Genomic DNA, 22,704 nt, shown 5'->3' on the forward strand with positions numbered 1-22,704 from the left:
TAACCCTTAGATTTGAGGAGCAGTCTGGTAGAAACATAAACGTTTTATGTGCAACTGAGAAGAAAATACCGCCCCGTAGGCCTACGACGTTATCTGTCACTAGAGCACCCAATGAGGGATAGGAATGTATCATGTAAAATATCATTTATGAGTTTAAAAAGACCGCTCCAATTTACAAGCCTTAGACATGTTTTGTTCGTTCTTTTGGGGGTATATGTGACCGCCCCTCCAGGTTGTCGATCGACAAAATACAGCTTTTTGAGATACATAAGTATGTTTATTTTGACTGAATTTGATGTGGTTTTTAAGCTAGGTCCGAACGCGCAAAATGATGGCACTAAACCAATTGAGTGCCCCCAGTGATAACTGGGATTAACCATTCGTTCAGTCTTGACGTTTAGATCTATATATTCTAGTCTATACTGTGTTAATTTTGTTAGGTTCATGGATCCTATCTGTGCTTTGGTTTTGTTTAGAAAAGATACAAGATATCCGAGGATGAAGGCTTGCTGACGCAGGTGTGAATAAACAGGTTTTTGAGTACAAACCTTTCTCAATATGACAGTAGTCTCTAATAACTGTGGTGTATATCTTGTGATACCTTTGTCTATAAGTGACACAAAGATCTCAGTTAATTAAAGGACATTGCTCTATACGACATCTACAATATAAACTTGTAATTAAATGTTCAGCTTAACAGTTGTTTGCTTGAGGTATGGTGCCTGGCAGCCCCCCCCCCCCCCCCCCCCCCCTCCACCAAAAAAAACCTCCGTTTCCACACGTTGACTAGAGCATATATGCGCATGCGTGTAGATTCATATTTCGTACTGTATTATATTATATGTTAAATGGTGCATTTACTGGTACAATGGTTCAGTGTCAAGTCTGAGTGTGGCTTATGAGATTGTCATTATCTTGTCATTCATATGCTCTTTGCTTCAGCTTAGGCTAGGTTTGAGTGTAGACCAACGCTATTTTTCGCTGTAGACTTACTGGCTCCGGTGTCAGTATGGAGGATTGTATGGTGTTGTCCATTAGCACTGGATGACTATGTTCGCTTTTTTCTGTTTGGACAGACGCTCGCATAGCCATGACTCGCTCCCGTTCATCCCTGTAGGATAATTAGCAAGTTTCGGAAAACACTCCATTACCAACCCCGTGAGCAGGTCGAGTTGCACGTTTAAAATGCTTAGGGTCTGAGAGAACCAGTCTGAAAAAGAATACCTTGCGTCGATAACCCCAAAGGTAAATATCCGTCCAGATTTCATCAAGTTCATTCTCTCTGCTGATTTCAAGTTTCCAAAATGGCCATTGTCCTCTGTCTGTTAGAATGATGAATACGTGGTTATCCTTGTTCCTGGGCGTCGCGACTACACATGTGCAGTAGGAATGTGTGGCCCAGGAAACCGGATGGTGTCTTTAATGGGTGACCATTTTCGTGAAATTCAAGAAAGAGGAGAAGTTGAACCATAATAAACATGGATGTATATTGACATTTGGGGTTATAGGCAGATCGGAGTTTTTTAATGGTCTGGTGGTCTAGGACGTTATAAATAAATGGACTGACCGTGGAGATTAGCAAACGACTTTTTACCAAAGCATCCTACAGGGGAGAATGGGTAAGCCATAACTATGTGACCGCCAGTGCCAACATAAAAAAGTGAACAGTCATCCAGGGCTACTTGTCCATCAAATGTTCTGTGGGTCGGCATGAATAGATGACCACACCGTACCTAGCAGTCCAGAGTTAATCTTTAGCTGGAGGCGTCGTCTTCGGCGATGATGAGAACGGTTACAAGCAACATGAACAGCAAAACGACTATAGCGTGAAAGGCGATTGTACAACCATACAGTCGATCGAAGTCACGCCATTTGACAATAGGCGATTCCATTTCGCTACACTGTGGAAACCATAAATACATTTCTTCACATAAAACTCTTGGGAATGAGAAGCCAATTACCGCTCCGGTGTTTCCTTTTCTATCTATATATCCATTAAGCGCAATTGTCTGTCGCCTTCCCTTTCAACTTGTGAAATCATTAAGCATTCTCCAACTTATTTATCAATGATTAACCGGGACCATTACCCATACCTGTCTCAAAATGCTGAGCAACGTCTTAGACACATTTTCTATTCTGGTAACACATTCACACATTGGTTAGCGCTAAGCTTAAGTGTTCCCCTTGCTGTCGCGTTATTGTCAGCGAAGCAATTAGCTCACTTGCACATTAGCAGTAATTAAATCGAAGAAAAGTGCTGCTGGGTGTCACTCAAAACAAAAGAAATCATGGTGGAGTTTGGATTCTTTTATTTTCTGAGTAGAATTACAAAAACATTAAAACAAATCTACAACCATATCTTCTGAGTGTTTGTTTACTGATTTATCTATTGATGAGAGGTACGCCAGGATTCAATCCAAATCACGGAAAAAGAATTTCTTGATTACCTCTTTGCTTGTATTGCTTGGTTAAAATGAGCGGTAAACAGCGCCCGTGAGGTGCTGTCACTTCAGCCAAACATGGCTTCAACCACGTTAAATATCCGTTGGAATGTTCACTGAGGTTTACAAGGGGGAAGATGGGGGGGGGGGGGGTTAGCGAAGGAAGTAATAACCTGAAAAAACAGGACCGCTGCGAACAAACGCACATTGGTAACAAACGATGACGAAAATGAATTCCACTGTGAACTTGAATTTTTCACTATTAATGTACAATTAATAAGAGGTAAACGTCTTGTTTTGCAGGTAAAGTGACTTTAACGCAACTGCACTCCACTGACGTCATCGCTTTGAAAACCTGTTTGTAGTTTCCGCTGCGCAGCCGTTAAAACAAAGCAACGTGACGGTTGTACCGTACTATATACATAGAACTTTTGTGAAAAGGTAAATGTTAACCAAATGTTGATACTAACGGCTCGAAGAAAGTTCAAGGTTTCGGTAGGTCAAAAGGGCCGGAATGACCATTTATGTGACGTTTTGAAAAATAATAACTTAGATTCAAAGTCAGCCCAAGTCGGAGAGCCTAGTTGACAGAATTGGGGTATCGAGTTTGATCGGTCATGTGACAGAACAGATCAGTTCCTCACACCAGTGGAAAGACAACGCTTTGTCCCTGTAGTTTACTCTGGGTGTGACATGAGACATGTGTAAGTTCCACAGTGTTTTTGTGACGCCCACATGGAATCCTGTTGTTTATTCTGTGTGTGACATGAGATGGTCTTATTTCCACAGTGTTTTTGTGACGCCCACATGGAATCCTGTTGTTTATTCTGTGTGTGACATGAGATGGTCTTAGTTCTACAGTGATTTGTGACACCCACATGGAGTCCTGTTGTTTATTTTGTGTGTGACATGAGACGGTCTTAGTTCTACAGTGATTTGTGACACCCACATGGAGTCCTGTTGTTTATTTTGTGTGTGATATGAGACGGACTTAGTCCTACAGTGATTTGTGACACCCACATGGAATCCTCTATTTTATTCTGGATGTAACATGAGACGGTCTTAGTTCCACAGTGTTTTTGTGACGCCCACATGGAATCCTTTTGTTTATTCTGGATGTGACATGAGATGGTCTTATTTCCACAGTGTTTTTGTGACGCCCACATGGAATCTTGTTGTTTATTCTGTGTGTGACATGAGATGGTCTTAGCTCCACAGTGATTTGTGACACCCACATGGAGTCCTGTTGTTTATTTTGTGTGTGACATGAGACGGTCTTAGTTCTACAGTGTTTTTGTGACACCTACATGGAATCCTGTAGTTTATTCTGTGTGTGACATGAGACGGTCTTAGTTCCACAGTGTTTGATTGGTGTTTACCGGCGTGCTCAAGAAAATTTTCATTTTGTTACGTTTGGTGACGGTCAGATTTGTGGACAAAGGAAACCGGAGCACCCGGAGCCACCAGAGTAACCACCAGCAAACATCTGGACTTAAATGTGGCAGACATGCGGCAGACGAAGCAGCGAGAGCCGTTTAACATGCGGCAGACGATGCACCGAAAGCCGTGTTACATGTGGCAGACGAAGCAGCTAAAGGCGTATAACATGTGGCAGACGAAGCAGCGAAAGCTGCATTACATGTGGAAGACGAAGCAGCGAAAGCCGTATAACATGGGGAAGAGGAAGCAGCGAAAGCCGTGTTACATGTGGCAGACGAAGCAGCGAAAGATGTATTTCATGTGGAAGACGAAGCAGAGAAAGGTGTATTACATGTTGCAGACGAAGCAGCGAAAGCCGTATTACATGTGGAAGACGAAGCAGCGAAAGCTGTTTTACAACATAAGATCGTGCGATACCTGATAGTCTCAGCGAATCAGTGCTTTAACCATCTGGACCATCGAAGTTGTTGGTTGGTTAGTTGGCTGAAATTACTGGCGTCTCCATTCAATTCACTGATATGCACCACAAACAATACAATTTATTAATTTATTTGGTTGGTGTTTTGCATCATACGCAAGAATATTTCACGTATACGACGACCGAAAGCACTGAATATGTTGGGAAAAAAACGGGCAGAGCTCATGGAAAGCTTACAACCATCCACAGCTAGCATGAGCTGAACTTGAACTCGCAGCGACCGCCTTGGTGATTACGCTTCGCTAACCGCTAGGCCTCGCAAATAATACAAGGTTACGAATGAAAGAAAGTATGCAAAAGGACAGGGATCAAGTCACATGAGGACTTCAAGTAATGCCATTAAATCAACGTTAAACGTTAAATAGTAATTATTCGTGAATTCACAACCTTGAATACATCATATTTATTCACTTCGAAGAGAGTTGTATCACCTTGAATAAGTTAATATTTCGAGCGTGTGTTAACCTACGTTCCCTATAATTCCATTTCACGTGGCGTTGGCTCTCGCTGGACCTGCTGTCATGTTGGGTGAGTTCGTATTCCAGGCTCTGTCTTCTCCTATTAAGCCTTACTGCAGTCGAGAAAGTGAAATATTTCAGACTTAAATTCAAAACTCAATGAAATAATCAAACAAGTACATCGTTAGTTATTCATTTCCATAAGATATCCCTCTAATAAATCAAGAATATTTAGGGATTAAAAGCAAAAAGGATGGCATGTACATGTATAATCAAGAAAAGTAACAAACGCCATTCAGTAATCCATAAGTTCAAAGGCAAGTGTACTCAACGAGTTGTCCCCCTTGAGCATGGAGAATCCAATTCTTACTGACCTGCAATCACTTCACGTGGCCTGCAGATAAAAAAGCTGTGCACACAACGCCGCTAATTGCCACCATGTCCCCTCGTACAGTGAGAACGGCGACTTACTGATGGCCCGTATAGTACTTACACCCAGGCTCAACTAAAGCTTAAGATAGTTCATTTCTCTTTTTTACCTACCAATTTTGTATTATAAATATTTTATTTTTTATAAAATTCTGTAAAATTATACCAGTGCGGTACACAACGAAGCGAGGCCTGCTTTCTGGCAGGTCCGCAATCATCAGTTGAGAATTAAAACTACGGTGCCGGTTCATATTTACATTCCGTCAACGTACATTTCATTTCGAAATGATGACTCAATTGTAGTAGGTCGTAGGTAACACATTTCCAAGGCACTGGTCTTGACTTTTAAATTTACTTCACTCGGTCGTTCGTGTTGTCTGCACTGTTTACAATCAACCGAGCGCCAGGTGGCTACTTCTCTTTATAGTGGGCTGGTAGGTATCGTAGCCACACGGGCAGCCAATGGTAAACCATACACTGATTCACGCCATGTCCGATAAGTCCTTTCTGAACAATGGATGCAGTCAGTAACTGGTGTCAACTTTGGCTTTTAACTCTCAGCTCGCCCGCTCACACAGCATCCCAGGTATATTCCAAGATACACGAGACCCAAATGCACCTCAAAGCCATCGCTAAAGCAGCAGATATTTTGCCTTCACCTCAGTTGTGGGTCTTGAATACTTTATTGTTTCTAGATGGCGCATGCGCATTAAACCTTAAAAGATTAACGTAATGGACGCTTTGCTTAGAAATGGTTTGCCGTGTCGAGAATTCTGTAATACTGATCGGAAACTAGAGACCACGTGATCTTAGTAATAAACGGCATGGGTGAAGAAAACGGTCCTCCCAACGTTATTGCGTAGGAAAATGCCTATTTTTGATCACTGTCGGTGATCTTATATCCGTTGGATTTGTATAATTGTCATCTTTCCAGATAGTCTGAGTATTTTTGCAGAGCTATCGTGACGTTGTTTTGTACAACTAGGCCCTACTGGTCGCTAGCGAAGAGGCAAAAGTGACCTTTTTTCCCCAATGCTTTAACACTGGGCGGCCATTTTGTTTTCTGCCCGAAAGAGCTGTCACCTGACCCCCAACTTCCGACCCGTCTTAGGAATACGGGGCTGGACTACCGAATGGAATGTAGCTGGGGTGTTACGTGTGCAGGCGAGCTGAGAGGTAAGAGCCAAAGTTGACACCAGTTTTGGACCACAGCCATTGTTCAGAAAGGACTTATCGGACATGGCGTGGATCAGCGTATGGTTTACCGTTGGTTGTCCCTGTGGCTACGATACCCTCCAGACCTGTAGCCATCTGGACACAGACCCCCATTTCAACTTCCGTTTTTCGGTAGGGACGACTGTAATTCTGTGTATTTTAGGGTGTAAAGTCTTTTTTGGCTGCCAGCCTGCCGTTTTTGGTGTACAGGTCCATGCTTGGTATCAAAATGATGGAAACTCTCTAAGCTTTGGGCAGCTATGAGTTTTAATGATGACAGTTTGAAATTCTGGGCGAGAGGACAGAAAGAGACAGGTGGTGATGAGGCTGCGAGTGACGTCCCCTTGGCGTTGCTAGGCACCCCTCCCAGCTGCCGGCATAGAAAGGTCCAGATTTTGACGGTCAACCTATGTCAAGATTTTTATGGCTTCTTTCTCACAGGATAGGTCAGGTATACACCGAAGCTTATTGGCCATGGAATGTTTGGGACTGGGCTACAGCGCTAAACGTTAACATTGTCGCTTATGGAAAACTAATGGGGGTCATCTGGGGCTGCAATGCTACGTCATTCATGATGTAAGCAAGTCCATGTGTACCCATGAACGCCTGTCGCATTACCTGGTGGTATAGGGTAGCTGTCGGTAGTTCCCTCAATATAGCACATTACACTTTCCTAAAACTAGTTTGCATGCACGCTGCTTTCGTGCTCCTTTCACAAGTTCTTACTGAAAGACTCTGTACAGTGAAAGCCGGTTTGACCATTTCTTTATGAATTGTGCCATGACACTGTTTGTAACCCCGTGTCGTAGCCACAGTGCGTGCACGCTTTTCAACCCACAGCATCTTATCATTATATCCACCCACACTGCACGGACTATGTGCCTTCGACTCTATGTTGACACCTCATGTTAATTGCATCCACTTACCTTGTCGTGTGACTTGTAGAAAATCCTACACAACCGTATGATTAATTTTTGCTTTTTGTGTATATATTGTGGCTCTTTTACAAATCGGCTTTTCACTTTCTTTGTATCATTAAGTATTTTTAAATGTATTACTTCTCTATGTGTACCTTAAACCTATAATTAACACTCATCCTGGCTTTTTATGTGGAATAATTGTATAGAATCATTCGCATATTACGCGACTATATATGGATAATGACACAGGCTCTTTTATGCCTGTTCCACCTCACAATTCATTCCCCCACCTGCCATTCCATCATGTTCCCTACATAACACACCTACTTCATCATCAGCTGCCTCGCCCACCGTCCCAACATATAATCTTGATATTATTGACCAGATGTGCTTCAATCCAATTGAACTGAATGACTATGATGCATCTAAAACACATATTGATGACAATGAACATGAAATTGCCTATTGAGGTAATTTAGACTCTCACCTGTCCAACTACTATAGCCCTAAAAGTTTTACTCAACACCTAGAAACCCTCGATTATGATAATCAAAATCAGTTTTCAACCTTTCATTTAAATGCATGTAGCTTAAAAATAAATTTTGTTACGAAATTACACGCCTTATCCACTCTCTCAATCTTAACTTTTCAGTCCTTGGATTTTCGGAAAGTTGGCTCAGCCCGTTAACCGAATGCTTATATTCTATGCCAGGCTACACTTTATATTCTGCCTCCCGAGAAAAACGGAAGGGAGGAAGTGTTGCACTCTATGTTAATAGCTCTGTTGAGTCTTGCAAGATACTTGATGATCTTTCTTTTTTCGATGAAGATTGTAGATATGAGTCTTTATTTGTGGAGATCGCTGCTCCGTCAAATGTCTATGTTGTTGGAATTATTTATCGCCCTCCAGACAAAAACGTGTGTCTTTTTAATGAAAAACTAAGCACAGCCCTTCGTAATATACCTGCAAACAAGAAATTATTATCTTGGGTGACTTCAATATAGACTTATTCAAGTGTAATAACCATTTACCAACAAAGAACTTTTTGAACTAATGAACATCTTCACAAACTCGCACGCTCAACGCAATTGGCTGACAGTTAACCGCTTGTCTCTTAATATTAGTAAAACAAAATGTATCCAAAAATAAGGCACTTCCACCACTGTTATATTTGCATGGCGCTAAAATAGCCAGCCTTCAAGAACACAAGTTCTTGGGAGTTTATTTTAATCCCTGGCTGTCTTGGACATCTCACGTTAACTTTATTAGTAACAACGTATCCAGAAATATTGGCACCATCAAACACATTCGAGCAAATGTCAACAAAAAAACACTGCTTATTTTATACTAATCTCTAATATTCCCTTATCTTTCCTATGCAAATGTTTCATGGTGTAACACATACATGAGTCATCTCCATCCCTTAGTAATTCTTCAGAAACACATCATCCGCCTCAGCACTTTCACACAAAGACTGGATCACACGGCTCCAATATTTAAGAACCTCCAAATCCTTCTACTTGCACAGATACTCAGATACTCATGCTTGCTACTCGCACATAAATTCACTCACCAATCACCCTCTCTTCCTCACAAATTTCAACAGCTGTTCAAAAGACAATCTGACGTTCAGAATTACCCAGCCAGATCCTATTCTTTCAATCTCCATGTACCTTTTCTAACTTCAAATCTATCCACACATTTCGTCAGATCATCAGCCCCAAGGGATTCTATTCTTTATTCAAATCCAGGTTAAAAGATTTTTTAATGAACAATATTTGATCCAAATTAGTCATACGATCCACGAGACAGGTGTCACACAAACTATTATTCACACTATAGTATAGTTAACTTAGGTTTTTGTAGTGTTACATTTCTATGTTAATTTTTTCCCATGTAAATTTGTTTTTTGTTGATACAATTGTTCAATTATTATCGTTCCTCACAGCATGTATTATTATTATCTGATAATAATAAGTCAGGGATAGAACAAGTCCCTCGGCATTTACGGGATTAATTAAGTAAAATATACATATATTTACGTATGGTGAATAAACATTGAATTCAATTTTTAAAAAATTCAATTCAAACTCAGAATTGTTCAGTTTTAACAGAAATTTGTGTACAGCTTTGACGTGTAGAAACTTGCAGATAGAATGCACTGGTTCAGAGTGGTTTACATTCGAGATCACGCGCCTTTCTACGTTATCCTACGGTACCGAGATAAGGCTCGTGTATAGATGGGCGCTATCAGCGCAGTGATTTCCCTCAAAATTTGGGGATAATTGTTGATAGAGGAGTATCAGATATTTAATAAGTATTTTCAGATTCCTTGAGTTTAAATCTGTATCAGTGGTATAAAATCAAGTAACAACCTGCATCTTCACTAAGCAAAAATATGCAAAATAAAATTGGCTAATGAATATTAAGTTATTCAACATGGCGGCGCCCACGAAAGACGACATGAAAAGAAAGTTCGAAGAAGTAATCGCGGTGGCTTTTCTGTAGAGTTAAAGGCAAAGCAGGTCACCGCTCTTCGTGCGGAATGTGAGAAAAGAGATGTCATTGCAGTCTAATCCACTGGGTATGATAAAAGTCTTGTATATCAGCTTATGCCTTGGGTCATCCAGCGTCGAGAACACAGTGAAGAACTCACGATAGCTATTGTTGTATCCCCTGCAAAATCAAGTGGTAAGTGTGTAAGTATATTTAAATTGCGATGGTTCAGCTTAAGTACGGACGCAGATGATAATAATATCCCGCGAAGCCCGTAAATACCGCACTGCTCAACAGTTAGGTACGTTCGCCATCGCGTGGTTTACATAAGGCAGCAGTAGTCATTTCACATCAGGTGAGATAATGCACAATCTTCGCTTTCAACGTCGCTGTTGTAAAAAGTATGGCGCCCAAGCGTATTAGAGATGTAATCTCAACGGAGGCAGTAGGTACATCTCTATTTTAGAATGAGCGGTTTAGTGTGGTGGTACAAAGCTAAGAACCTGACAAGCTCATCCCGTAGCTGAGTATACAGGTTTAAAACCAGTTGACATGTGTTTACAGGTATACTGAATAAATGAAATCGGGGCTGTGCACGCGTTAACAATGACGACAAACAGTGCATGTGATTTTAACGCCGACTGTTGGCTTGACATTGAAAACACCACTTTACTCACACCAGCACAAATCAATGAAACACTGCAACATTAATGTGCTGTTAAGTGGGGATGACGAGAGGAGAAGAGGGGGGCATTATAAACAGAACTATGATAACATCTAGTCACACAGACAGCATTAAATTAACCATAACATCACCATGCGTCACACGTGTGAAAGCTTGGAAGTAACGTACCACCGATCGGTTGATTACCCCGTGGGCACTCCGCTTTCATAAACGATAAAAACTAAGCACCATCATATAAATGAAAACTGTGTGTGTATAACGTTAATGAACAATTGAATAAATTGATAATTTAAGGTCTTCCATGTTTTAAAGATTTGTTTCAAATACAAGTTTTAGCTAGAATAACCACGTGGAGGGAATTCCCTGGAAGTGGATTGTCCACGGAATGCTCTGGAAGAGTATCATCAGCCATCGTCCTAAGATGTGGCAACAGACAGTGGAAATATACTTACGTTCAACGTAAAAGAAATTTCACATCAAAAATCCAGATACTAAATTCAAAAGTCGTACCCCACCATCAACAGCTCTGTACATGGGAACAGATGAAGTGAATGCAAATCATCTGTACATATGGATGAGAATGAATGAATTGACTAAAATTCAAAAAGAAGACAACATTGAGTTGAGATTCAATATCGTTGGAAAAAATATCTTTGAATATTTATCTACCGTAGTGCAAGCAACAGGCAACACAGTGACGACCCACACCCGGCGGCTAGGGCTCCTTCAAAGATGCAACTGTTAAATACAAACGATATTAAGGACTATACTCTGTCATGAGGACCACACGACATAGCTGAAGGTTAATCGCCTTTCATGGCAAGCTTGCTTACACGACTGAACAGGCCCTATTCATTCCATCCCGGAAACCCCACAGAGCACATAGGTAAGAGAGAGACATGGTCTGTGTAGGTGGTAATAAGTTACGTGGCTATACAGGGAGTGGGGTGGGGAAGGGTTACAATCTTCACCAATTTATCACCGACAGCTGTTGAGATTCTGACACCAACACTCCAGTCCAAGCTAACATATTAAATCTTACCTAAATTACGAACCCCCCCCCCCTCCCCTCGACATGTCCCTCAAACAAAAGAGAATTAAGAATGAAGCAGGAAATCTCTGGCACCTGACATGACCTCGAACTAACCACTCGACACGAAACATTATATCATAACGTGAATTGAGGCGGGGGGGGGGGGGGGGGGGCAGTCCCGCCAAAAGTAATTCGGGCCTAACCTTTATACTCTGCAGATTATGCCTGCGTTTATTATTCATTACAAGGGAATAATGGATAGTTCCACGTTTATTTTGTCATTTGAATTAAGGTTCGGACCAACAATGACATGTTCACAAAATCGTTTTTGTGTACACTTTGATACGTTGATATGGTTTGGTTACAGGAAAAAACTACCATGACAAGTTATATTTACCAGCTGATGTCAGGGGATAGGTTATGTATTCAAGGATATTAATAATCGTGAAACCCTCTTTATGGCGTACATTTTAAACATTGGGTGTTTAATTGATCATTCATTCTTAATAATTTTCCGTTAAATAATACGTATTAAAGGATTGTGTAAGTGGGCAAAAACCTTGAGGTCAATGCTGGCCGCTTGAGGCAACAGATTGCTAATCAACATGAACAGGATGTGTCCTCAGGTTGCCTCGGGCTGCCCAACATAGACACCCCTACCCCTACCCCCCCCCCCACCCCTCAACGTACACCACCCCAACCTCTATTCCCACCCCATCTCTCCCCACCAGGAGCCTAAACCGCTTTGAAAGTTGGGTGACTAGCTCAGAATTATCTACACACAAAGGCAACCTTGATAGTCAGTCCTAGTAGATATTTTTAACTTTAGTAAGAGCACATGCATGCAAAATGTCCTGTTTATCTGATATCAACAGCTGTGCTCAGCTGTATATGGGAATGTTTTTCAATCAGTGTGACAATTTTAACTTGTTATGCAGAGTTGTTTTCACAGGCGAGTCCCAGCATGCAACACGTGTTACGCCCACAACGGTCAACAATACACCTAACGTCTCTCTAAGTGGGAGTATAAATGTTCTCTACTGGCTCGTTGCCACAGTGTTACCGTTACCCTGCCGGTGAGCGGGACAGTATATGCAATAGACATGTTTTACTATGTAGCCTTGCTGTTTCACCTGATCACGACCGCCGTCTTCTGGAAGCTGTTCCTAGCCGTGCTCCTGGGTTTCATATGGGTACTAGTAATATACGTTAGTTACCAACATCGTCAGTATGACCATATACCAGGACCCCCTCGAAATCACTTCTTTCTCGGTCACTTCACCTCTCTCTATGCCTGCCTTGGAGACAACAACGTCGTGTCCAAATACCTTTATGAGAACGTCAAGAAATTCGGCCACACTTTACGCTTCTTTATGTTCCATCGTCCATTTGTTGTGGTTGTTGATCCTTCAGCTGTGCGCGATATCCTGGCCTCTGGCAAACACAAGCGATGTAAGACAACGTGCAAGCACGAGGGTTACATCTTCGGAGCCCGCTGGCAGGGAAGTGGGCTGTTGACCGATTATAACGAAGCTCGTCTTGCTCAGAGGTTGGCCATTTTTGAACCAGTGTTTCATAAGGATTATCTGATGGCATGTCTTCCGGAGATGAACAAAGTAGCGGAGAACGTTATGAGACAGTTCACCTTTCTGGCTGACGGCAAAACTCTGATAAGTCTCTCTCAGCAATTTGAGCGCGCCATATTTGACATGCTCTGTAAGGCGTTTTTCAACAAAGATATGGACTCCATAACTTGCCAGCGCGATGAAGTAAAACAGGCAGCATTCACCCTCCTCTCCTCAAGGCGAAAGGAAAAGTCTGACCCGTGGACAAATGTGAGCTTCTACAGACGCGATCTGCGTTCCTCCACCAGACAAGCCTGTGCCTTGCTTCGAAAGACAGGAGCCTCGTGGCTAGCCGAGAGGGAGAACCAAGTATCCCGTGGAAATGTACCAAACGATGTTCTGACGAGGTTGATTGAACTATCCAGAGTTAAGGGAATCGTACAAGATGACGTTTTGGACGACTTCATGGTGTTCATGATTGCCACATTGGAACACACGCCGAACGTCTTGTCCTTCCTGGTCAGGGAAGCTTGCAGAAGACCGGATGTTTACAAGAAACTGAACGAAGAAGTGGACAAGGTCATAACCGGAAGTTCAGTCGTGGACGAGAAGGCCCTATCGGATTTGTCGTACATGGATTCGGTGCTGCGTGAGACTTTACGCCTTTACCCGTCAGAAGTGGAGATTGTCCGTATCACGTCCTCCAAGGTGCTGTCTAAAGGTTGTGTAATTCCCTCCGGGACTCCCGTCATAGTAAGCCCCCTCCTCAGCGGCAGGGAGGAATCCTTCTTTGAAAATCCAATGGAATTCAATCCGGAACGCTTTGTTAAGAATGGACACTCCCTGCCAAACTCGTCAGTCTACTTCCCGTACGCGGATGAAGTCAGGGAAAAGTTTCATCGTTTCGGAGAAGTGGCAATGAAAGTTTTGTTGTCAAAAATGCTGCAGAAACTCACAATTCTGGTCTTTCCCGATCAGACATTTGGAGAGACGAATTTACCCTGCCTGAGACCGGACCGAGGAGGAGTGGTTGTCTTCAACTCGCGCTTTGCACCGCACAAGTATATTTATGACGTCTAGCTGCTGCGTGAACCTGAATCTGTGGACGTTGGCCAGACCCATGCACTTACATACAACGCCTGTCGGTGCGTTGTAAAAAACACAGATTCAAAATTGGACTAACTATTCATAACATCATAAACTGGAATGACCCAGCACGTGCGTGGTAAAAACAAAACAGCAGTTATCTCCTTTCAACTTCAAGTTCTGATTTACGCAGGGAAATACTAACACTATCCTATCAACCAGTTTTATTACAAGATACCATTCTCGTGAGCATGGCTTTAAATAAAGTTAGTACAAGTTGCTTGCTATATATATATGTAATAATCTGTTCGTTGTGATTTTATAGAAATATACATATTCTGGTTTTCCCAGACCGGGGACACCCGCGTGTACGTCACTCGTACGAGGCAGGGGTAAGCAGACGAAGTGAAAGATAGCATGTGAGAGTATAGAAAAATTAACAACATTGGACGATATTCAGAGAAGTAGGGCTGATAATAACCAAAAATTATAGCATGTGAGACAACAGAATGATGTCCACAGCATGTTTATTTTTTTTATTTAATTGGTGTTTTACGCCGTCCTCAAGAATATTTCACCCGTGCAACGGCGCCCAGCATTATGGTAGGAGGAAACGTGTAGAGCCGGAGGGAAACCCACCTATGGTAATCCCGCCTGTACATGAAAATTAATCACATTTTTCGAGCGTACACATCACACCATCATACTGCTTGAGCGAGACTAGCCTTGAGGACACGACCTTTCTCAGCCTATACCAAGTGTAACTGCAGGCAGGTGTATGGGTATTGGCCGAGAGATTATCTCCCTAAAATTACATAAGACCATTACTACATGTTAGTTGTATAAATCTCTTCTGGTTTTAGGGGATCAGTACCTTTTGGTGATACCCTATTGCCTTTGTGAGGATTATTAATCAAAAATTTTGTGACGCAGCTGGCGAGAAAACCAAAACTGCTCAGATTTAAAAAGGAGCTGTTTTTCCTGATTGAGGTCTAGAGTATTGCATGTAACAAAATATGGTCACGTGACACGGCGGGCTTATTGAATTTTCTTCTCCGGAACCAGTGATCCGATTGTCTGCAAATGTGGTTAAGGCAGCTACAGTACCCTGGCAATCCAAACTCCCATTTTTAAAAACATTCTCCATATAAATTAGGATTCTCTAGCTCGTTTGATTCGATTATGTGACTCATTTTCTCGCTAATTTTATCAAACTTAAACAATGATGCGAATTGGACCATATCTGGATCCATATGGCTGAATCTGAAAACTGAATCCAAATATGGCAACAGTTTTTACCGGGTGTTTCAAGATTATACCGGAAATGAAAAAAATAAAAATGAAATAACAAAAGAAAAACACTGAAAATCACAATTTTTCCTAAACTCCCAGACAGATGATCGCTTTATATGTAGTTTGCTATGTCAAGTTCACCGGTGCATGTCCAAAAACTGTAAACTACATCGCGCGTTTAGTCAGAACCACTGGACCGATTGGCTGAAAATTTAGCCTACGCCAAACATTAGCAATCTAAACTCCGAGATTTAAAAGCATGTCGTTTTTATACAGATATATATTAGATAATTGATGAAACAAGCGTCGTTGATTTATTTTATTTATCTATTTATTTGACTGGCGTTTACGCAGTACTCAAGTAACCATGATTGAAGATTTGATCTTCTTCATATCACGAGAGGTTCAATGTAAAACACTTATGACTTACACGATTTTATAAGCATACAAATTAATAAAACGGATGGTAATGATCTATATTAATTAAAGAACTTTCTCTACATTACAATAAATTAGATGTACAGAGCTGTCTTGCTACACGAAGTGATAGGTAATATCTCATAAAGATAAATAAGTCTTGGCTGCAAATTAAATTCTTGGTTTTAAAACTTCTGGATTGTTTCCTGTTAACGGAATTTTAAAAAAAGGAGATAAAAGACAACATCTATATAGTGGAATATAAAGTGGAATATTTTAAAACAAAACGTACAAAGACTTCCGTGTCATCCGGTGTCATCTTCTAACAATTTCTAATCGGAATGGCGCAATCGCGCTGCGTTGTACATGTTTACCTGATAGCTACAGGTGTGCAATAAATTGCAAAGGAATAAAACATTCACATCCATAGGCACACAAAACCAATGTACTAAATGTTTCCAAAACTGTGTTATTTACATTGCTCCCAGCCATGACCGATTCATTACATTTTACTTGCAGTTGAATGATCATTCTGCAGCATTTGTAAGAATGTTCTTCAATTGTAACAATATCCTATGTCAAGAGAACTTTGCCCACAGGTGGTATCAGCTGACCGCTATAACAGAGCGAAAAGAAACTGTAAAAAGTTGTATAAAATCAGGAAGAAAATAGTATTAACTCAATCGGACTATGTTATGGTTCACTTTGTTTCTTCTTTCAGTTATATGGCTCTATCCCTCTCCCGTAGACGAAATGTTGCCGGCTTGGTTTTACATTTTCGTCACGTTACAGTTCAGTCTTTCAGATAGGACTGTTGACTGTTCGATTTTTCATACGTCCTGGAAACAGTATCATGGCGTAGTGCAGCATGACATGCAGAGTTAATAATCCACTGGTGGCAGCTTTACCGGCTGAACTAACTGTGGCCTGGGAAGGCCGAAGTAGACAAGCTGACGAGTCTGAAAGCCGTCGTCATTGTACCAGTGCCGCTGGCGGAGAGGCCCCGTATACGGGTCACTTCCCTGAGCTGAGGAATTGAGACGGACGTACTTGGCTAAAGGCACCTGCCGAGAAAAGGAATAAATCAGTCAGCTTATTATGAATATAACACTACACATAAAATGCGTGGGAATGGGACCCTGCGGGCTTTGAACCAACGACCTTGGGATTTTGAGTTCGCGCTTGTAACACAAGACTACTGGGAAATTTCCTCAAGAACTGTGTAGATAGCGATCATATTTCACCCTGTTACAATACCTGAGAAAGAGAGGCCGTTGCGCTGATCACGTAGCGCCAGTTTTGCTACTAATGATATACATGTACCAGCAGAGTAAGAATATATTCACTGTCTATATCTAATGTTATACGCCCATGAATTTTGCACTATCGGTACCAGGAATTATTACCATTTTCAGTCCAATATAGATAGCTGAACAGTTACAAGTTGTAAAAAAAGATAATTTGTTACGCAGATGCTTTTACACACATTTCAAGGCGAATGCCAAAGTGGACAAAACAAAAGAAGCGACAGTACTGCTGGTTTGTACTCTGAGCTATTCCTCAGTCAGTATTTTATTCTATCTGTCTATCTCGCCCGCGTGGCAGCTGTATACACAGACGCTTTTATTTCTAATAATCGTAACTTACAACACTATAAGCAAAGGGTGTGCGAAACTCAGCAGGACCATAAGCATGCCGTACACCCTAATTAAAATCTTAAAAACTGATAACACAGTTGATAAGAAAATCGTTTCTTTGATTACAAAATGTTTCAGTTCATAAATTTAATATTAAGTTTTGGCTCCCTAATGAACAACAACAAAAGAAACAAAAAAAAAAAAACAAACAAACAAACAACAACAATAATAAGAAATTAACAAAATGAGTCTGCTTACCGTAGTAAACACTTTGCTGAAGTAGTCCTGCCCCACAGCCGTGTGTTTAGGTTTACGTGTTTGTCGAATAATCTTTTCATTGACGGCTGTCCGCCACATCACCCATAAGTGCATGTTTTCCATTGGGTCGAATTTAGCCTTCTTTGAAACTTTATGGCTTCTGTGCTCTGTCATACTCTCGATAACCTATAGTGCACACTTCCTGTATCTAATATGGCCCGCTCTTTATAATCAGCCTACAAAGGAAATGATAGACTCGAAATCTATCTATCAATTGGAAATTATCTGTCAGTGATACATTTCGACTGAAATATATTCGCAATGTAAATGCATGTTATTTCCTAAGAATAGTTTTAAAAAAAGACAAAAAACAGTCTACAGCTAAAAAGGCGAAACAGGGTTTGCGTGACGTCAGCAAAAGGGTACAGAAAAGGGTACAGAAAAGGGTACAGAAATAACTCGGGCGTGATTGGTTAAAATTGATAGCATATCGACGCTTTCAATTTTCTCAGTATACACAATTTTTGTTACTTCGAACAGCAATATCTCTGTTATGCAAAATCCCCAAAATAGACAGCTGTTGCTTTCTACTTTATGCCGTATACTTTATTAAAACACACATATTTATAGGCCCATGTTTGGTTTGGTGTTGTCTTTTCTATTTAAGGAGAGTTACAGAGGGCACGATAGAAAAGCGTAAATGAAAATCGTTATACTTGGGAATAAGAATAAAAGAAAAAAATACTTTCAAAACAAGATAGGATTAATCAAAATTATTGAGTGGACATTCTGACGTCATGCCGTCAGACCTGACTGACAGCCTTCATTGCTTCACAAAGTACTCGAGTAGTAAGCGTACAGTACTCAAAGGCTATAATGAACATTATTTCAATAACTTTATATATAATATTATGGTTTCAAAGGAATCATTTTTGCAGAAACTTTCAGCAAGCTATAGGAGAATTCTAATTTTGGATTTCTCAAAAATAACTTTCAGCAAGTCACAGCAGAATTCTACTCTGGAATTCTCCTTTTAGTCCGCCATACAGACTCCAGTCCTTATAGCACAAAGAGAAGTTGTAACTTCCTCGCTGGGCGTTCAGCACGAAGGGGATAGTGCAACGACTGGTTGACCTGTATCAGTATAATGGCTCGGGCAGGGCGTCTTACTTGCCTTCGGTAAGGCGTCTCAGTGAAGCAGCACTAGAAATCCGTCCTCCAACAAGGAGCCACATTACATGCACTCTAAGGATTCCTTCGTCGTCATATTGTTAAGTACGACGTTAAACCCCAAGCACTCACTCACTTTTTATTACACTTCATGCATAGTGAACACCAAGGATACACGGCAAGGTAATAAATGACAGTCAGTAAGTGTTGAAACATTTCCTGTTTGAATGTTTGTTGTTTTATACATTAATACTTTTAACTTACTAAATATCACAGATTATCTTCACATCTGATTTTAACTCTCTATGTGTTACTCTTTATAGCCTTCCGAGCACCGCCCTGTGTCACCGCAGACTCTGCCGTGAATATATCACAGTGTTTGAAGCGGTTAAGACTCAGTCTATAAAATGCCTATACAGCTGGCTACGACAACCTGCGAGTGAAAAATCGCCTTGGATTAATCGCACGATAACTTGTGGGCGATCTTGGTGATTCTGAAAGTGTCACCAATGATCCCGAGGCGGTTGGAGTGGTCGTGGGAGGTTTTCGTTCATGTAGAAAAAACCGTAGCGATCAACATTAATCCTGATTCTTACTACTCTTAGTCTCGCTTTGTTACAAGTATGAGATAAGTATAAGTTGCGAGCATCACGAATCGTTTTGAATGGACTTTTCTTGTCATAGGGTGCCTTTTATTTCATGCAATCATGACGACGATCAAGAGCTCGTGACGGATCGCAAAAGTCCTAGATATTTGTAGCTTTGGCGTTACTGAGGTTTAAGCCTCCAACTGACTACGAAGAGGTCCCTTCCCCGTTGTCGTCCGTTAGACCTCGTTTAACAAGATCTATATATTTCCTACTGCCCAAAGCAAACTTTAACATGGAGAGCTCTGGAGATGGTAAAATACGTAGTTCCTTTTATAAAGCGACGTCAAAAAAGTCCTAACTGAAATTACACATTTGGTTGATTCAAATGCAAATATGTCACTGCCAAGGCACTACTGCTCAATGTCATATTGAAAGTGTAAAAGTTTTCAGAACGTCATAGTACATTTTTGGTTATGTGTGGCTTATGAATAGAAAAGAATTTACCTGAAGTGGAAGGTTTTAAGCCGCCTTCAAAACCACTCTGTGAGAAGTTGATCACGATATCGTCTGAGTGGCCAGAAGCTAACAGCCGTCACATATACCTATAGTCATAGACATGGAAGACGTTACACAGAGCTCAGCGATTGTAAGCTGGAGTTTTTGTTGTGAACGCACTTGGAAACAAGACACCACTTACCGCTTGACAGCTTCAGGTGAACATAATAACCCGAAAACTAGTGTAGGTGCCAGCCATGTTATGCATCTGGTACAGCTAGCCTATCTGTAACAGGACACTAAGGTCCGTATGGAAGCCGGTTGCTACCAATGGCATTATTATTGCTAGGTTTATGTATTAATTTGTTTAATTGTTTATTTACTTATTTATTTGATTGGCACTCAAAAATTCTTCCCTTTTGGTTTTCAGTTTGCTACCTGCACGGTTGAAGGGAATCCACAGCCTTGACGTTAGGACCTAGAAATTAATAGCAGAAGTGCTAATCAAGAAGTCAATAATTTGGAAAATGGCAGGAAACCTGGCAGTGCACGGGGGAAACCTACGGCCGTCCGACGTATTCACAACGTAAAAGGCTTCACAAAATATCCTCTTGAATAGCTCCTTTATTAACGTTAATTGTGAAAAACAAAGAGAATCTAGCTCTAAATTGTAGCGAAAGTTGTGTATTTAGCCAGACCCAGTACAGATAAATAAGAATCAATGACGCATTTAGGAACCTAATCTGGTTGATTATGAAATAAGGCTTTTCAAATAGTGTTTGTTAATACAGATTAAGTGGAACAATTGAGACGCTACAGTGTTTAAATACACTTTGCATTTCATGTCGGATCAAATTCTCCGTGGCACACAAAAAGTGAGGGGTGCTCTGGTGTCCTTGGTCCCTTTACCTTCCCTCTACCCTTCCCTCTGCCACTGAACACTTGCGGTATATCTCTTTCTCTGCTTCGAAAAAACTGCAGATGTTTTGTCCTATATAGGACAGCACCGAATTACCGCCCTACCTGTAGAAGTGAAAGCGGCATAAGCTAGTTGAAGACCTGGCTTTAACACAGCTTTTAATTATGTTAACCCGTTTGGAAGTCCAGGATAAACACTAGGCATGTTTTTAATCCATTCGGAGGTAATTCAAAAATGCTGGCCATAATTAAATACAATAGACAGCTTTGGAGAACTCTGTCAAATGTTACATATTCTACCTTCAAACTGAAAATATCGACTTCATTTGAGATCTCTCTACATTTCTGCGACTCCCAAAGACTGATATCATGCTCCTTTTTTTACATTCTGTTGTCTGCAAAATATTTGTGACTCTCGTGACATAACCTGCATCGTGCAAACTTTGAAAGGCGAGGTCCCACGCCTCGTAGTTTCACGCCTCAAAAGCTAATCTCGAGTTACATCATAGTCGCTGTCGTGTAACAGATAATTCAGAGCAGGCCTATTGCCAGGTGACCAAGTAGGGATAACTTTTGAAACGGATATCAGTCATGCTGTCCGGTATGTCTTCCGGACTCGTCCGGTCACAGGAAGACGCAATATACGTACACACACCTAATGACTCCTTGTGGTCATATGATATACATAGTGGTGTTAACGCGGTACTCATGAATATTTCACTTATACGACGGCGGCCAGCATGATGTTGGGAGGAAGTAGCACTGGGAAAATCCACGACCATTCGCAAGTTGATAACAGACCATCCCACGTACGGCCGGAGAGGAAACCAGAATGAGCTGGACTTGACTTTGTGGGAGGCTCGTGGGTCATTGCGCCGTGCTGGCATGCTAATTCCCTCGGTCACGGAGGCCCCTAGTACTTACATAGTCCAGGTCTTATTCGTCTCGGGGTCCAGCTGGAAAGATTTGCCACACCCTTACAAATGAGGCGTGTAATAATGTTTGATATATACAGACTGCACAAGTTACGAGTTAAATAGATGTCAAAACCAACACCACCAAACCCTTTTGTAACCACAAACCAGACGTTGAAGCTTTTGAATCGAGACGTCAAATCGACATCCGCCATGTTTCACATTTCAGTTAATTTCAATCAAAAATTTCTCCCAACGGACTTTTTTTGTTAAGAATTTATAATATAATTTGGATAACTTATGGAGTCAGTGTATACCAAACACTGAAACGAGCTTGGGTTATAAAATTGTGAATTTTTGGAAGCCCGTTTTACACTTCATGTAAATTTTCCGATGTTGGCTGTTGTCATGCTACAAATTGTAATTAAGGTATATACAGAGGGCTGGTCTTGCCGAAGACATGACACCACACCCAGCCACATTATACTGACACCTCTCAGTGCTAAGCGTCAAGCGGCAGCAAGTACCAATTTTAAAGTCTTTGGTATGACCCGACCCGATTTTAATCCAAGGATGACCAGACTTCGAGGCGAAAGCTCTACCAATAGGCCACCGATGAGGGACTGGCCAATCTTTATATAGCACCTCGCAAGACGTAAGTACATTTCTTTTACACTTTATTTACGACCACACTTTTACCACCATAACAATTGCATGTCCAAAATTCGGATCTAATTAGACGAGTTTTTTCGCACCGGTGGTAGA

General features: G+C 41.2%; 1 protein-coding gene and 1 long non-coding RNA gene across 2 annotated transcripts; one reads left to right on the forward strand and one right to left on the reverse strand.

The window, feature by feature from the left end:
* The first annotated feature begins 12,833 nt into the window (after positions 1–12,833).
* LOC135471645 (cholesterol 24-hydroxylase-like) lies at positions 12,834–14,397 on the forward strand. Its single transcript, XM_064750954.1, has one exon. The coding sequence runs from the start codon at positions 12,970–12,972 to the stop codon at positions 14,239–14,241; it is 1,272 nt and encodes a 423-aa protein (XP_064607024.1). The 5' UTR covers positions 12,834–12,969; the 3' UTR covers positions 14,242–14,397.
* A 1,810-nt stretch (positions 14,398–16,207) lies between these two features.
* On the reverse strand, positions 16,208–20,235 carry LOC135471640 (uncharacterized). The gene is made up of 3 exons (XR_010444454.1): positions 20,117–20,235; positions 17,853–18,088; positions 16,208–17,021 (listed from the first exon to the last, which is right to left on the reverse strand). It is a non-coding gene; the product is annotated as an uncharacterized LOC135471640 (long non-coding RNA).
* Between the last annotated feature and the right edge of the window lie 2,469 nt (positions 20,236–22,704).

The sequence above is a fragment of the Liolophura sinensis genome, chromosome 7, assembly GCF_032854445.1.
Source record: "Liolophura sinensis isolate JHLJ2023 chromosome 7, CUHK_Ljap_v2, whole genome shotgun sequence".
NCBI classification, from domain to species: Eukaryota; Metazoa; Mollusca; class Polyplacophora; order Chitonida; family Chitonidae; genus Liolophura; species Liolophura sinensis.

What these genes read in the sequence shown, in the direction of transcription:
- LOC135471645 (XM_064750954.1), top strand. Translation starts at nt 12,970, where the DNA reads ATGTTCCATCGTCCATTTGTTGTGGTTGTTGATCCTTCAGCTGTGCGC.